General features: G+C 50.3%; 1 protein-coding gene across 1 annotated transcript in view; it reads left to right on the top strand.

Annotated features, from left to right (window-relative positions):
- Nucleotides 1-108: 108 nt before the first annotated feature.
- TGFB3 (transforming growth factor, beta 3) overlaps nt 109-16653 on the top strand; it is a 22273-nt gene continuing 5728 nt past the window's right edge. The window contains exons 1-4 of the mRNA XM_005883598.2: nt 109-1805; nt 9771-9934; nt 10182-10311; nt 14856-14963. Coding sequence (XP_005883660.1) covers nt 1466-1805; nt 9771-9934; nt 10182-10311; nt 14856-14963 — 742 coding nt within the window. The 5' untranslated portion in view covers nt 109-1465. The remainder of the gene's footprint in view (nt 1806-9770; nt 9935-10181; nt 10312-14855; nt 14964-16653) is intronic.

Raw genomic sequence — 16653 nt, 5'->3', positions numbered from 1 at the left:
CAGCCAGGGTGGGTGCGAGAGACCAGCCCAGGAGAGGACGGACTGACAGCTGGAGAGGGAGAAGGAGTTGGGGGAGAGAGGAGGGAGGGGATTCACCCGAGTAACTTTCCAGAAAAACAGTCAACGTGTAGCAAGCAGGAGTGACTCCAAGAGGAGAGGGAAAAAAGTTCAGTTACCACGTTGAACGAACGAGAGGACTCGCAAAGTATTTTTCAAATGGGCTCGGCTTTTCCTGTGCCTGTTTAAAACATTAAGATCGGGCCGCAAAAGAGGCTGCGTGCGCTGGTCCCTCCCTCCCCCACCCCGGACCAGAGACGTCATCGGAGGGAGGTATAAAATTTCAGCAGAGAGAAATAGAGAAAGCAGTGTGTGTGCATGTGTGTGAGAGAGAGGGAGAGGAGCGAGAGGGAGAGGGAGAAGCAGGAGGGAGAGAAAGGGAGGGAAGACGAAAGCCAAGTCCGAGGGAATGAGCGAGGGAGGCGAGAGATAGGAGAAGAAGCCTGAGAAAGAAGGAATAACAGCTTTCCGGAGCAGGCGTGCAGTGAGCTGGCTTCTATTTTATTTTTCTTCTCCTTTTTATTTTTTTTTTAAAGAGAAGCAGGGAACAGAAGCAATGGCTGAGGGAGAAGACAAGCCGAGGTGCTGGTGACCCTGGGCGTCCAAGTGGATTATTGGGGCTGCTTTCCAGGGGCCTGTCCTCACTGCCTTCCAATTGCACATAACCCCACATCCCGGCCAGTGAAGACAAGAGGCAGCGTGAACAAAGTCAGTTAGAAAGCCCCGAGGACGTGCACCCTAAGAGAAAGCATGAATGGTGTGCCTGGGAGACAAGTGTGTCCTCCGCTGCCCTCACCTTTAGCCGGGCCATCAGCAGCCCAGCCCTGCCTCTCCCCACCTACTCACTGGTGATCTGACTTTTTTTTTTTAAACATTTTTTTCTTTTCTTTTTCATTCTCTTTCCTTATTTTTCTTCGGGACAAGGCAAATATTTTGATTTTGGGACCCAAGCCACGGTCCTTCTGCTCCTTCCTTAAAAAAAAACCCACTTTCTCTCCATCGCCAAGCAGCCTTTGGCAATATCAGATATCCGCTCTATTTATTTTTACCTAAGGAAAAACTCCAGCTCCCTTCTTACTCCCAGCTGCCTCGCTACCCCTCCCAGCCCTCTGCTTGCCCTCCATCTGGCTTGCTGGGAGTCCGAGCCCAGCAGAACCTGTTTAGACACATGGAGAAGAAACCAAGAGCTGTAAGGCACACAGTCGGCTTCTTCGTGCTCAGGGTTGCCAGCGCTTCCTGGAAGTCCTGAAGCTCTCGCAGTGCAGTGAGTTCATGCACCTTCTTGCCAAGCCTCAGTCTTCGGGATCTAGGGAGGCCGCCTGGTTTTCCTCCCTCCTTCTGCACGCCTGCTGGGGTCTCCTCCTCACCGGGCCTCACAGCCCCCCTGGCCTCTCTCCCCGGCTCGCACATGAAGATGCACTTGCAAAGGGCTCTGGTGGTCCTGGCCCTGCTGAACTTCGCCACGGTCAGCCTTTCTCTGTCCACTTGCACCACCTTGGACTTCAGCCACATCAGGAAGAAGAGAGTGGAAGCCATTAGGGGACAGATCTTGAGCAAACTCCGACTCACGAGTCCCCCAGAGCCATCGGTGATGACCCACGTCCCCTACCAGATCCTGGCCCTGTACAACAGCACCAGGGATCTGCTGGAGGAGAGGGAGGACGGCTGCACTCAGGAAAACACCGACTGGGAGTACTATGCCAAAGAAATCCATAAATTCGACATGATCCCGGGGCTGGCGGAACACAGTAAGTCCAAACTTTCACTGGGGTGTCTGCTCTGGAGGGTCTGAACTGGAGTAGGGAGTCCCACTGAGGGGGGCCTGGCGGTGGCCACACAGCAGGGACCCCTGGTCCACCCACACCAAGGCGCAGGGGGTGGGATGCGCAGTTGGGGCTGGGAGGTGGGTGGGGAGAGAGACAGAGCCATTCTGGTAAGACCCGGGCACTTCTGGGAGACGGGGAGTCCTGGAGTTGAGCGGCTTGCTGAACTCACATCCCATCCTTGACTGATTTTAATTTGGAATCGCATTGTGTCATCCTGTTAACATATGTGCTCTGTCGCACATGCGAACGGGTTGGTAACGGTAGGCATATAGGTGTCATCAGGGGCAGGGCTGTGCGCTCTCTCAAGCCCTACAGTTCCAAGACTCTGGAGACCCCGTCTTCTCCCTGCTTTTCACAACTCACTGTGACACGTCTCCAGTTCAGTTTTTTCCAGTTTTGGGGAAGAAGAGCTACAAGTTAATGTATGTCACGCTTTTGAAGCCCAGGCAAGAGGCATCTTCTTGCTGTCTGGATCCTTCAGTCTCTACCACACACGTGACCCACATGAGCTGTGGGCGTGGGGGAAGGGTACACACCTCTGTCCACATGGACAAGTGCTTTAGGGCAATGTACAGTCTGGATTTGTACAGTAGATAAATGCACACGCTCAAAATGGGTGCCTTCTAGGCCTGTGGACATTGGAAGGCAGGGTTGTGGCTCTCACGTGTAGATGGTGGCTGGCGGCCCTTTTGTGTCTGCGTGTCACGGGAAGAGTGGGTGGGAGGTGTGGCTGTGGGTGCAGAGGGGACGTGTGTCTGGGAGTGTGTCCTCCCCGGAGGCTCCCGTCTGTGCTGAGGAGCTGGGAGGCTTCTGGGTGAGACATCTGTGTGTTTGTACACGTGTGGAAGTCATGTGTGTTTATTGAACGGGGATTTTTAAAAACTTCAACATGAGAGAGAGAGATTTGGCAGATGTTGAGAAACTGACAGCCCAGGAAGGAGGAATGTGAGCCAGGGACTCTGGGAGCAGCTCTGTTTGCTTTTCCTACCAGCAGGTGTCCTCGCCACCCTGACTACCTCAGCCCTGGCTCACCTGGGAGGTGGGCAGTGCCCGGAGTGGGGGCTAGAAGGTGGGATGGAGCACACCGCGTGAGGATGGTCAGCAGCGGGGAACTGCAGGGGTTGAAAGGAACCTGGCCAGAGAGAAGGAAGAGGAGTAAGCCACTGATGGGTGGACCAGCTCTGGCTGAAGCTGCAAAAGGCCCCAGTGGGAGCCTGTGGTTACTGGGGAGGGGTTCCCACTCCTGTGTCCTGTGGCTGCCTGGAGCGCCCTGCCTTAGGATGTGGCTACTGTGTGGGGCGGAGGCTATAGGGCAAGGCAGAACTAGTGCTCCTTGCCCAGGGCCCTCTAGGGTGGACTGACTCAGGGTCTGCCAGGGGTTCACAGTTCCCGGGGGCACCAGTCGCTGCATGGCTAGGCCTCCACCCCCTGGGCACGTATGAAGGCAGGAGAGAGTGGCGCTGGTCGTTGAGGAGGGTGGAAAGCCTTGGCCAGCAGGAACGGTCTGAGGAGAGCCCAGGACAAGAGGGAAGGACTGGGACCCTAATGATCCAGGTCAGGAGGAGGAGTCCCAGGGAGGAGGGCTTATGAGTCACTAGGGCCCAGCCAGCCTGGAATCCCCAGCTGAGAATGAATGAGCCAGAGAGATGCAAGGGCACCCGGGTGCCAGTGGACCTCCATTTTGTGCAGACTCAGGGCACAAATAGTGAGAAAAGCCAGGGCAGGGCGAGGCAGCTTCAAGCTGCAGTGGTAGGACCCTGAAACTAGCAGGCCAGGGGTGGCCCTGGGGCCAGGGAGCCATGGTCAGGCAGGGAGCAAACCCTGGTACAATGAGCAGGATGCTACACAGGATGTCGTGGGGATGGGCAGGGCCCAGTGGGACACAGGCAATGCCAAGGAGACTTGCAGGTGCAAACAGGAAGCAGGCCTAGACTCTCCGCAGCTGTTGGAGGTGACACAGAGGCTGAGCAGACACAGCCTGGGCCCGCCCTGCAGCTGGTCAGGTGCTGAGCCAGCCCTGGAGAGGCAGACACACAACGCACGCTACTTATAAAGAAGGCAGTGGGCAGATGCACACACCCAACAGATGCTGAGCCGGAGCAGAGAGCCATCATCAGAGGCTTAGGGTGAGGGAAGCCTGTCCTGAACTGAAGAAGGTGGCAGGGGTGGTGCTGGTCTGTGGTAGGGCACTCACAGGGTCTCGGTGCCAGGATCTCAGTGCCAGAGCCTCTGCTGAGAGGGGGTGAGATCGAATTCCTGTCCACATTTTGTCACTCTCAGCCCCTCCCTTACCAGTGAGCAGGCACTGGGAGGGACGTGCCAGCAGGAGTTGGGGCAAGGTGCAGGAAAGCCTGGAGAGCTGAGAGCAGGAAGGAATCATTTCCTGTGGTGCAGGAGAAAGGGCACCAAGGTGAGAGATGAAGGGACTGCATCAGTTAAGTAATTTGCCCCAAAAGATCAGGGGCCCTAACCGAGTCCTTCTGCCTGCAGAAGGCACACTATTAAGCACTAATGCAAATGTGCAGAATACACATTTGTAAGTCCTACCTTTAACCTTTCGGCTCCAATAGAATTTTGATGAACAACATGAATGAATCACATGCTGGACCAAGCAGGAGGGGAGAGGAGCTATTCTCTTAGTAACCCTGGGAGCAGATTGCAGAGCCATGAGCTGAGTGCCTTCTTTCTTAGCTCTGCCTTATTTTATGGCCAGGAGATTCACATTGCTACAAACTTTCCCCCAATTTAGCGAAAGTTTTTTTGTTTTTTAATATTGTTTATTGATTTCAGAGAGGAAGGGAGAGAGAGAGAGAAACATCAACGATGAGAGAGAATCATTAACTGGCTGCCTCCTGCACGCCCCCCCCACTGGGGATTGAGCCTGCAACCTGGAGAATGTGCCCCAACCTGGAATCGAACCTTGACCGCCTGGTTCATAGGTCAACACTCAACCACTGAGCCACATTGGCAGGGCAAAGGGTTTTTCTTTATCTGATGAGGAGTCTCAGGCAGACTGTACAAGTATACCACCATGAAACTAGTCAAGTCACCTCCCCGAGCCTCAGTTTCCTCATCTGTACAGTCAGAGATAATTTCTAAAGTCCTTTTTAGCTCAAACAATTTTTATGGTTACATCTGGGATGATTCAACATAGTCTCCGCCAGAGAGGAAGGCAAGAGGGTAATCCCTTTTATAATTCTCCAGGATTTTGCTGTAGGAAGTGGGTTGAGGCTTTCTCTGACCCACCGGTGGGGAAGACTTAGCTTTTTCAGTTTCTTTGTTACCCGTGTTATCAAGATATCCCCAGTGTGGTGTCATTTTATCTCCTGGCTTGTAATTACCTGTGTCTGGAGGGAGACTCGTATTTTCATCAAAGGGCGGTGCTAAGGCAACTAGCAAACCCAGAGTCCCTAGGAAAACTTGATATTTTAGCCTTTCTTTTTTCCTGGCTGCTACATTTAGATTGTGTTCATTCTGAAAATTAAAAGACATATCAAGAGAGCTCATGTGTTCTACTGCCAATGCTCTTCTCCCCACACCAAGTCAGTGTTTGTCCTAATGTGTCCAGAGGATAGGTGAGTGGGAAGACTGGTTCCCAGGCCCCATCCCACCATTACAGAATCAGAATCTCTGGGGATTCTGTATTTCCAAGCTTCCTATTGCTTCGTAAACTCCCTGAAGCCGGAGACTCAGTGAGCTAGGGCACAACCTTCCCTTAAAGGGGCTTTAAATATGAGTGCCCACAGAGGCTGTGCGGCTAATGCAAACGATCCAGCAGAAAAGCCACAGCCCAAGCACCATGGCAAACTGCACAGGAACCTGGTCTCAGGTCATGGAGAGACTAGAGTGTAGGGAAGGTGGGTGGGTAGGTGGTGGGGGGGACCTGGAGGGCACATGCCCCATTAAAAAGGGGTACCCACTGCTCAGTTTGGGCTGAGTTTTGCGGTTAGGACTATAGTCCAGCTTGACTAGAACATGTCCCAGAACAGCAGAAAATCTGTATCTTTCTGTAAACTTTCCCAACTTTTAACACTAGCTTAAAATGCTTATAGTCTTCTAATTCAAAAATTTTTTTAAAAAATGATGCATTGGCCAAACAACATGTCTAATACATTTAAAGGTTAATTCATTGAAACATTAAACCATTAAAGCTGCGGTTTCTCAAACTTCCAGAACATCTGGAAGCCATGGCACCCTTTGCAAAGCACTATAAACTATGGTTCTCAACCCTGGCTACACATTAGAATCATCTGGAAATCTTAAAAAAAAAAAAAAACCCCAAGCAAACTCTGGACCCACCCACGCTCCAATGTAGTGAGAATCTGTACTGGGGAGTGGGTCCAGGCAACATCTGTTTTAAAAGATCTCCAGGTGATTATAATGTACAGCCGGGATAAAGAAGCTCGGCCACACTGATATATGTAGTCCCATCACTGGAACCAGCAGTAATTTTCCTTACAGAAATGATGTATACAAGCTAAGGCACAACTATGAGCCCAGGTGTCTGCAAACATTTCTAATGGCATGGCCTGAAACCACGGTCAGCTGTTTCCAGGGTTTTCCATGAATACTCTCATAAATATTTTTTTGCTTGTTTTCCTCTCAAAAGAGAAAACGGCATCCATCAATCTATATATTTTGTGCGTAATGGAAAAAGTTGGTCATGATTTAATTTGTAAAGGTCAGCCCTCTAGTCCAGCTCTCAGGAATACTAGTGTTCTGCAGAAGCAGGGGGTAAGCCACAAAGCTGACTGGGACTTGGCTCGTATCTGAAGCACAGGTTGGCATTCATAGACCCATTTCATGGAATCCTGCCCCATTTTGTTGGTGAAACCATCCCTCTACTACATGACCTCTCAGGAGACTTCCAGAGTCTCCGCTTCAATAAAAGATATCAGGAGACCTGGTTCAAATCCCACCTCTGCCATCTATTGGCTGAGTGACTTTGCAGAAGTCATTTAACGTTCCTGATGCTCCCTTTTCTCATTTGTAAAATGGTAAATTTTACTTATTCTCATTTTCCTCAAGGATTGTTAGAGGGTCAACTGAGTTAATACAAGTTCTATGCAATGTAAGGTTGCGCTATTACATTTTGGTTACTTATTTACACTCTGACTTCTTCCACAAATGATTTAAACATCATTATTATTCAGTGAATTTAATTGTCAAGATGATCACATTTTCTTTTCTCTCCTAGGAAGGTCTTTTTACATCAATAACAATTGTGCCTGAGCTTTGCTTATTAGTGTCAATTTGCTCCCTTGTGACCCTGGCCAAGACCCCTCTGGACATCCGTTTCTTTATCTGAAGGGAGACGACCCCCTAACACAGCGGTTCTCAACCTGTGGGGTCGCGACCCCTTTGGCGGTTGAATGACCCTTGCACAGCGGTCGCCTAAGACCATCCTGCATATCAGCTATTTACATTACGATTCATAACAGTAGCAACATTACAGTTATGAAGTAGCAATGAAAATCATTTTATGGTTGGGTCACAACAGGAGGAACTGTATTTAAAGGGCCAGAAGGTTGAGAACCACTGCCCTAACATCTGATCTAACTGTTAGAAATCTGTAGGTCCCAGTGATAAAAAATAGTGACCCTGCTTACCTCCTTGAAATCTCCTTGACATTCCCACCAAGAGGAGTCAGTCCTTCTTAGGGAACAGGTATCTGATTGATGGGCTGGAAGAAACCAAGGAGGGATGGTCTCACTAGGGTGTCTTGAAGACTCTCTCAGCCCCTTGCTCCCCCGTCTTCTGGCTGTCCGTTGTCTGGACTCCTCACTGGCACGTGCCGTTTTTCTGTTCCCCTTTCCCTTTCTACAGCAACGCACACATTGCATTGACACATCCTTTTCTCCCTCCTTCAACAGTTACTGGAGGTACTATTATAACTGAAGTCATGTTGATGACAGCTCCCTCCAGAGCCAAGGATGTCAGTACTCAAGAGGGTTACCCGTCCAAGTAGCTTCTCCATGTCTGGAGGGCTATCAACTTGCAAACTTAAAATTTAAATTGCCATCATGAGTCCTCTTTTGGGTTCTATCTGAAATGGTTCAGGGAATACTTGGCAGGATTTGTTCTCTCAAAGCCAATTATTAATCAGGGCTTCATTAGCCGGCATTCACACATTTGTTTTTCTAACATCTGTTCCATTAATTTCCTAAGAACCAGTGTCAGGCCCACCAGATGGCAGTTTCCAGAAACGCTCACTCATCCTTTCCTAAAGATCAGTAGCGCATTTGCTTGTTTCCAGGCCTCTGATCCTGCCCGCCTTGTCGTGACTTCCTAAACCACCCCTCGGGTGATTATGAGCTCATTCCAGTCATGTCCATTATGTGTGGAATCTGGGTCTCTGAGCTTGAGTTTCAAGTTCTGTTACCATTTGTGTAGAAAGTTTTTCTCGGGGTGTTAATGCTGCTCAGACCTTGAGGTTGTCAAGTGTACAGGAGAAAAGATAAGATCTTTCTTTTATCTGGTTCTCGGGGTTGGGGAAGAGCATTCCCTGCCTTTTGTCTTGTGGGCAGGGACGAAGAGGCCGTGGGGTGATGGAGGCTGGTATAGCAGGGACAGTCAAGGGAAGAAACTCCTAGAGAGAAAGGAGCCATGGTGATGGACCAGCTTGGTCTGAAGAAACATCTAAACACCTGTGGGTCTGCCAGGCATGAGATGTGGGCTCTTTGCCAGACCAGTGTTGCCTCATTAGGTTTGAAACCTGCTGTGGATTATGTCGCTGAACTGCTCTGACACTTTCCATGTCTCCCTACTGTTAATGCGATAAAATCCAACCCCTCGGTCTGATATTTCAGCCTCCCTGCATGTGGCCCCCAATCTACTGTCTTAACTGGGTCTCATTTGCTCCAGCGTGGCTGCTTGGGGTCACTCTTACTCACCTGCATTTCCTCCCCGTCCTGCCTTTGTTTCCAGCAGACCTTACCTGTGAAATTTCTTTCCTCTCCATCCTCCAACTCTTTCCTCCTGCAGGACCCAGCTCAAATATCTCCTCTTCCATGAAGTGCTCTCTGCTTTCTCCCTCCTCTGATCTCTTTGCAGCAACTCCAGGGCTTCTCCGCAAGCCCTCAACACTTTCCCTCTGGTCCTGTTAATTGGGCCCAGGTAATAATGATCTCCCCTGTATATTAAGCTCCTTGAAGGCAGGGGCCATCTCTGTTCATTTTCTGCGTCCGGTGTTAGCACTGTTCTTGGTACGTAGTATCTGTTCAACACATGTTCAATAAATGAAGAACAGCCTGGCCACTGTGGCTCAGTGGTTGAGCATCGACCTATGAACCATGAGGTCATGGTTTGATTCCTGGTCAGGGCACATGCCTTGGTTGCCAGCTTAAGCCCCCAGTGGGGGGCGTGCAGAAGGCAGCCAATCAGTGATTCTCTCTCATCAATTGAGGTTTTTATCTCTCTCCCCCTTCCTCTCTGAAATCAATAAAAATATATTTAAAAAATAATAAAATAAATGAATGAACAAACACATGAATGAATGAACCCACTGGCTATGAGATGATTAAACTACTAGGAGGAACAGCTGAGATCTCTTGAGAATCCATATTTTCTGAAAGAGTAGGAAGAGCAGGCTGGAGAGCCTGCTGGAGAAGATGTTAGGGCAATGGGAGGAGGGTGATGACAGTTGACTGGCCTGCCTTCCGGCCAAGTCCTGGGGCTCTGGGGTCTCTCTGCTCCTCTCTCAGGTCTGTGTGTGATTCCAGGGCCCCCAAGGATCTTCTTCCTATCTCCATGTTTATGGTAGGTCTGAGGCCTCAAGCCTCCAGAAAGGTCACAGGTGGACTTGGCCCCTTGGCAAGTGTCTGTTGGTATCACACTACTCCCGTGGGTCTCACTCATGCTGCGCCTCCCCGCTGCTTTGTCTCCTAGATGAGTTGGCTGTCTGCCCCAAAGGAATCACCTCCAAGGTTTTCCGCTTCAATGTGTCTTCAGTGGAGAAAAATGGAACCAACCTGTTCCGAGCAGAATTCCGGGTCTTGAGGGTGCCCAACCCCAGCTCCAAACGCAATGAGCAAAGGATCGAGCTCTTCCAGGTGAGCCCCCTCCCAGAGCAGAAGCCAACCTGGTGGGAAACCCAGCTGGGCAGACCTGGGTGGGAATCCTGCCTCTCTGAGCCTTCATTTCTATGTGTCACGAAGAGGACTGAGAGTTAACTAAGGTGCTCAAAGCAGCATTCAGAAACATCATTTCCTCTTGCTCCCCTCACCTGTCCTGCACTGTGACATAGCTTGTGGGACTCTGTCCAGGCCTCGGATTCCTAACCCTTTCTCTGTCCTGCAGATACTCCGTAAAGATGAGCACATCGCCAAACAACGCTATATCGGTAGCAAGAACCTGCCCACGCGGGGCACCGCCGAGTGGCTGTCTTTTGACGTCACTGACACTGTGCGTGAATGGCTCTCTCGAAGAGGTAGGTTGACTCTGAGAATAAGCATTTTGAAAGGAGCTTGGGGTCCTTGTATCCTTCATGAAACAGAGGGAAGAAGACAGAACTCAGGGAGTCACAGGTCTGGGTTTAAAGCCTAGCTTTGCCACTGACTCCTTGTGTGTCCTTCATTCATTCACTCACCTAGTGTTTATTAGCTGCTCACTCTGCACCAGGTCCTGGATTCAGCAGTGAATAAGAGAGGTGAGATCCCAGATCTTATGGGGCATTTGTTCTGGTGGGAGAGACACGTAATACACAAGTAAACATATTGACAAGGAAGAATCTCAGTTAGGGATAAGTACCATGAAGAACAGAGAGTGGGCAATGTGACAATGACTGGGTGGGGTCCGACATAAGATGTTCAGGGAGGGTCTCTAATAAGAGGGAATTTGTGCCCTGAGATCTGAGTGAGGAGAAGGAACCAGCCTGTGAAAGTCAGGATAAAGGATGCTCTAAGCCAGTGGTTCTCAACCTTCCTAATGCCGCGACCCTTTAATACAGTTCCTCATGTTGTGGTGACCCCCAGTCATAAAATTATTTTCGTTGCTACTTCATAACTGTAATTTTGCTACTGTTATGAATCGTAATGTAAATATCTGATATGCAGGATGTATTTAGGCGACCCCTGTGAAAGGGTCGTTCGACCCCCAAAGGGGTTGCGACCCACAGGTTGAGAACCGCTGCTCTAAGCAAAGGAAACAGCAAGGCCCAGGCCTCTGGGTGAGAACAAGCTTGATTTGTTCTAGTGGCAGCAGACAGACTGGCATGGCTGGAGCCGAGTGAGCTGGGGGTCAGAGAGGTAGCTGGGGCCATATGGACCTGTCAGGCTATGGTCAGGTTTAAGTACTTATTCCAAGTGTGGTGAGCTATCCTAGGAGGGTTATAAGCAGGGCTGGGGATATGGGGTGAGGTGATTTGTTTTACATACCCCTCTGGTTGCCATGAGGTCAAGGGAAAAGCAGGAATGCCAGGTAGGGCCTTACAGCAGCCTGGATGAGAGCAATAGGCACTTCGGCTAGGGCAGTAGCAGGGGGTATGGAGGTGGTGTGGATTTATTCTATATTTTGGAGGAGAAGCCAATAGGACAGGCGGATTGCGTGTGGGGTATGAGGACAGAGGAGGAGTCTAGGTGATTTCTGATATTTTTGGACTGAACTAACACTTATTGAAATAGGAAGACGGAGAGAAGAGCACGTTTGAGGAAGGTTCTATTTTGGCCCACTAGGTTTGAAAGGCCTGGTAGCCATCCAAGTAGAGCTGTTTGAATGTTACACGTCCCAAACGTCTCGCCCACTCACCTGGAAAATAAGGCAATGGTTCCTTCCCTGCATGTCACCACAGGCCCCACCATCCCCCAGTGTCCCCCAAGAGTGAGGCTGGAAGTCCCTACTTAGCTTGAGTTGCCAGCTTGCTTTGCTCACTTCCTGAACCTGCCTGGGCCCTGTGGGCAATCTGAGTTTGCAGGTCCCCACCTAAGGGACATTACCTGGTGGCTGAGCTGGCAGACTGTGGGCTGGAGGCCCTGCCTCAGCTCCAAGGGACCAGGAATCTGTCCTATCTCTCTCCCTGAGCACCAGAACCACGTGGATCTGCCGACAGCAGCACTGTTGGGGATTCTGACTCAGACAGCACTCCGCCTAGAGCCCGACGTGGCTGTAGAGAGAGGCCAGGGAAACGAATCTCTTAGCTTCCCTGCCTGATTTTGATCAGCTCCACCTGGATTTCTTTGACGCCCTGAAGGAGTTCTTATTTTCACAGCTGCAGAACTCAATGAGCAGTTTGCACTGAGAATGATTTCCATCCTTCTGGAGACATCAAAAAGATAATTTCGTAATAGAATCTATGGGTCCCCCACCCACCATCCCCACTGCTGCCAATTCTGAGGTTAGTTCTTCAGTGGAACCTTCCGTTCCCTCTCAGCAGATGCTGCCCGCCCCCTGCACAGGGGGATCGTGCACAGACCTTTTCCTTCTGCAGAGCTCATGAGCCTCTTCAGAGTTTGTGGCCCCAAACAAGGCAGCGAATGGAGCAGTTGGTGGTGTGGACTATTGAGGAAACTGAGTCACACATCTGGTGTTGCATTCATTTATCAAACACCTGACAGCCTACTATGTGCCAGGTTCCCAGGCTGCCTTCTGGGTTCCAGAGCAGGCTGGAGCTTTCTCCAGGGTTGGGGTCCTAGCCTCTCATACCCCTGAGCTATTGCTCCACCCCACCTGCATTTCCTCCACAAGCAGAGCCACGCCTCCCCCAGCAGGCGGGGCAGGGAGCACGCCCAGCATCCTGGCCCAGGAAGGGTGGACACTGGGAAAACAACCATTTTGCATCTCAATGAGTGTGTGGGCATCTTCCTTGGTGCTCTGTGTCGGCCCCTCTTTTCTCTCTTTGTCTCTGACAATTAGGAGTGTAGCTCTGGCATCAGGCTGTCTGGGTTTGAATCTTGGCTCTACCACTTACTGGCCGAGTTCCTTGGATAAGCCATTAAATTTCCCCAGGCCTCCATGTCCTCGGATCTGTATAACGAGGATAGTAACAGCTCCCACTTTGTAGGATTATCATAAAGATCCAGACGCAGCATGGAGGTCTCAGGGCGTGCTTGACAGGGAGTCAAGGGATGCTGGTGATTATTGTCATCGCTCTGAGCTCTCTGCTTAGACAGTCCTGTCGGCCCAGCCAGGCCATCATCTCACACCTGCACCCGAACCCTGACTCTCCCCAGCACATCTGTCTGCACCTTGATTTTCCAACTCACAGAATCATAGAACTTGTCCACTCCAGGTCTCTCCGGGCCTACCTTCAACCCTTCGGGGTAGCAGGAGTCCACTGTTTCATGTAGCCCAGTCCAGCTGCTCCAGCGCCTTCCTTCAGCTGCCTTAAACCAGGAAGAGTCCACTCCTTTTACCTCCCTCCCGTACCCGACCACTGCTGCTTCCAGATCAATAGAGAGTCTCTCATTGTCTTACCCACCGGAACTAACATGATACCAAACCCGACCTGGTTTCCCTGCACAAAACTACTGGATTCAGTTCAATTTTTTCACTTATTTTTCTCCCACTTCACTCAACTTTTTGTACTCGTTTCCTTGCTTCCCCAATTTCAGTTACCAAAACACTTGATCCCAGAACTCATAGGAGAAAGGGCCAGAGCTGGCCCTCTTACACCAGAGCATCAGTCATCAAACCCGGCACCTCACGCTTCCTTGGGCTTGTTCTCTCGGGCTCATGCCATCTGGACCCTTGGCCATGGCCCTCCGCAGCCTCCTCTGGCCCAGCTCTGGTTTCACAACTGTCTCCACGCACTGTTTGCTTTCTCTCAGTGAGCCATCCCGATTCAGACTTCCCTAGGAAGCTGAACAAGGTTCCCGAAGAAACCTCCGAGGAACCTTTACCTGCTCGTGCTCGGTTCCTTAAGGGAAATATAGCCAACTGTAACTTTCATTTTATCTCCCCTGGGATCTACCTCTTTATGTCTACAATCCCAGCCCTGGCAGACATGCTGGCAGCTTCCACTCAGACTGATTCTGCTGCGTGTTTGCCACCGACCTTGCTCGGGCATGCTCCTGACTTAATCCTACAGCCCAGACTCGACCACCTTCCTCCCATCTGTGGCCCTCTGAGTTTGGGGCCTTTGGAATCACTGCCTCTCAGTCCCAGAGTTCTTCAGGTTTCCCCTTTCCCTGGTCTCTCCCAGCCGCTCTGCCTCTTCCCTTCATCCTTAGCTCGAGTACCTCCTCTCCCAACAAGCACCTAGAGCAGTGGTTCTCAACCTTCTGGCCCTTTAAATACAGTTCCTCCTGTTGTGACCCAACCATAAAATTATTTTCGTTGCTACTTCATCACTGTAATGTTGCTACTGTTATGAATCGTAATGTAAATATCTGATATGCAAGATGGTCTTAGGCGACCCCTGTGCAAGGGTCATTCGACCGCCAAAGGGGTCGCGACCCATAGGTTGAGAACCGCTGACCTCGAGGGTGTGACTTTTTAATCTTCCTTCCCGCTCCTCTTTTTTCTTTTTTATGTGTTAATTGATTTCAGAGAGGAAGGGAGAGGGAGAGAGAGAGACAGAAACATCAATGATGAAAGAGAATCACTGATCGGCTGCCTCCTGCACGCCTCCTACTGGGGATTGAGCCCATAACCTAGGCATGTGCCCTGACCGGGAATTGAACCATGACCTCCTGGTTCATAGGTCGACATTCAACCACTGAGCCACACCACTGGGCACTCCTCATTTTTTGGGCATGTGACAATTTTTTCCTAATACCATCTTTTAAACATAAATGACTATTGAAATTCTCCTTCCTGATCCCCACTAGTTACGCCTCCAGAAATCCATGGGGTGTGGCAGCATGAGTGGGAAGGTCTGCACTGGCTTTGGCATCACTTTCTGTCTCCTGTGCCCCTCAGGACAGCCCACTTCTGTCTGTGGCAGCAGAGGCCCTGGCCCTCAGGTGCATGGGTGGGGCGTCCACGTCTCGATCACACAAAGTGCTTTTCTCACCCACTCCGTGTCTTATTTTGCAGAGTCCAACTTAGGTCTGGAAATCAGCATTCACTGTCCGTGTCACACCTTTCAGCCCAATGGAGACATCCTGGAAAACATCCACGAGGTGTTGGAAATCAAGTTCAAAGGTAACAGAGTGCACAGGACAGGAGTCCCCTCCCAGACCCCAGGCAGAGGGACCAAGCTCCCTCGCAGAGATGGCCACTCTCTGTACTCGAGTCATTCTGCTTTGCCCCCAAAACAATGAGCGTGACTGTCAGTTTCTAGACACGTAGAGCACACATTAGCATTTGGAAGACACTGTTGGGTTGGTCAGAGCAGTGAAATCGTGTAGGTAAGCGGTACCACCGCTCTGCACTCAGTCAGTAAAATGGGGGTGCGAGGACCTCTTTCCCAGGGTTGCTATGTAAATTAAATGAGATGATAAGTGTATAACAGTGTCAGGAATACTCAACAATAATAGTCGTCTCCCGCTTCCCTAAAGCAATGGACTTTGGTGGCTGTGAATTGAGGTGTCCTGGCTACCGAGCCTACCGGGTGTTACAGAGCCCCCCAGATCCTTGCCTGGGTGGCACCTGGGCTTGAATGACGGCTTCAGGGCTCCGGGTGTTTGTGATGAGATGGTGAAAAAGTTGCGAGTCATTTCAGGTTTCCCAATGTGTTTCTAAGGCGCTCAACCTAGACCAGTGGTTGGCAAACTGCAGCTCGAGAGCCACATGCGGCTCTTTGGCCCCTTGAGTGTGGCTCTTCCTAAGCCTTAGGAGTACCCTAATTAAGTTAATAACAATGTACCTACCTATAGAGTTGAAGTTTAAAAAATTTGGCTCTCAAAAGAAATTTCAATCGTCGTACTGTTGATATTTGGCTCTGTTGACTAATGAGTTTGCCGACCACTGTGTCCTAGACCATCTCTGGATTTTCCTTCCATATCCCATTCTGGGTAACTGAGGCACACCTGAAGCCGGTGGTTCATCAAGGTCAAAGCAACCACGTCAAAGCCTGAGGTCCGAGGCTTGTCTGGAAAACGGTGCGGGCCTGTTGGCTTCCTGCCCGGGGCAGTCCCTTTGCCTGTCAGGGGCTCTATTTCGGAGCCTTTTTTATTTTTTAAGCCAAGTACTTGACATCCTAATTACAGAACCTCAGAGCTCAGATCTTTGGCGTCCGTACCATCAGGCCAGGTCAGGACGAAATCCTGCCACTTCGGTTTTGCTCATAAAGATCATCAGGAAAGGAAATTGGAAACCCAGGCCTCTCGTTTATCTCACGGCCCAGGTGCCCCTGCGTGAGGTCCAAGTCCCTCCAGTTAAATGTAAATTAACCTCCTGGGTCCTGTCCTGGGTGGAGATGGGCCATCGCTGGCAGCTGTCTGTCACAATATAGACGTCCTTTCAGTTGAGACGCTTTCCAATCCAGTCTCCATTCTTTTCATTTTCAGATGAAATAGCAGGTTTTCTTCCCAGAGTCTGTTTGCTAAGCTGATTATTGCGCGCTTCCTTAGCTCCTCTGAGTTTTATAGTGAAAACATTTGAATGGGAACGATGATTCAGTCTCATTCCTCTGCCTTCTATTCAAGATGTCTTACAATTGTGACACCTTAAGTTACAGCAGGGACTTCTGGGTATCTTGACCAGTTCAGATCATAAGAGGGAACTCACACCCGCAAGAGTCCAAGTCCCAGAATCTAAACGAACAGCCCACAGAAATGTTAGGTAGCTGCTCAGTGACAGTGTTTCACGGGTCCAGGAGCATCTCAGGAAAGGCTCGCTGCCTTTTAAAAAAATCTTTATTGTTGAAAGTATTACATAGCTCACCCTTGAC

Source organism: Myotis brandtii, unplaced genomic scaffold (genome assembly GCF_000412655.1).
Source record: "Myotis brandtii unplaced genomic scaffold, ASM41265v1 scaffold793, whole genome shotgun sequence".
Classification (NCBI taxonomy): Eukaryota; Metazoa; Chordata; class Mammalia; order Chiroptera; family Vespertilionidae; genus Myotis; species Myotis brandtii.
This window is presented reverse-complemented; position numbering and strand designations above follow the sequence as displayed.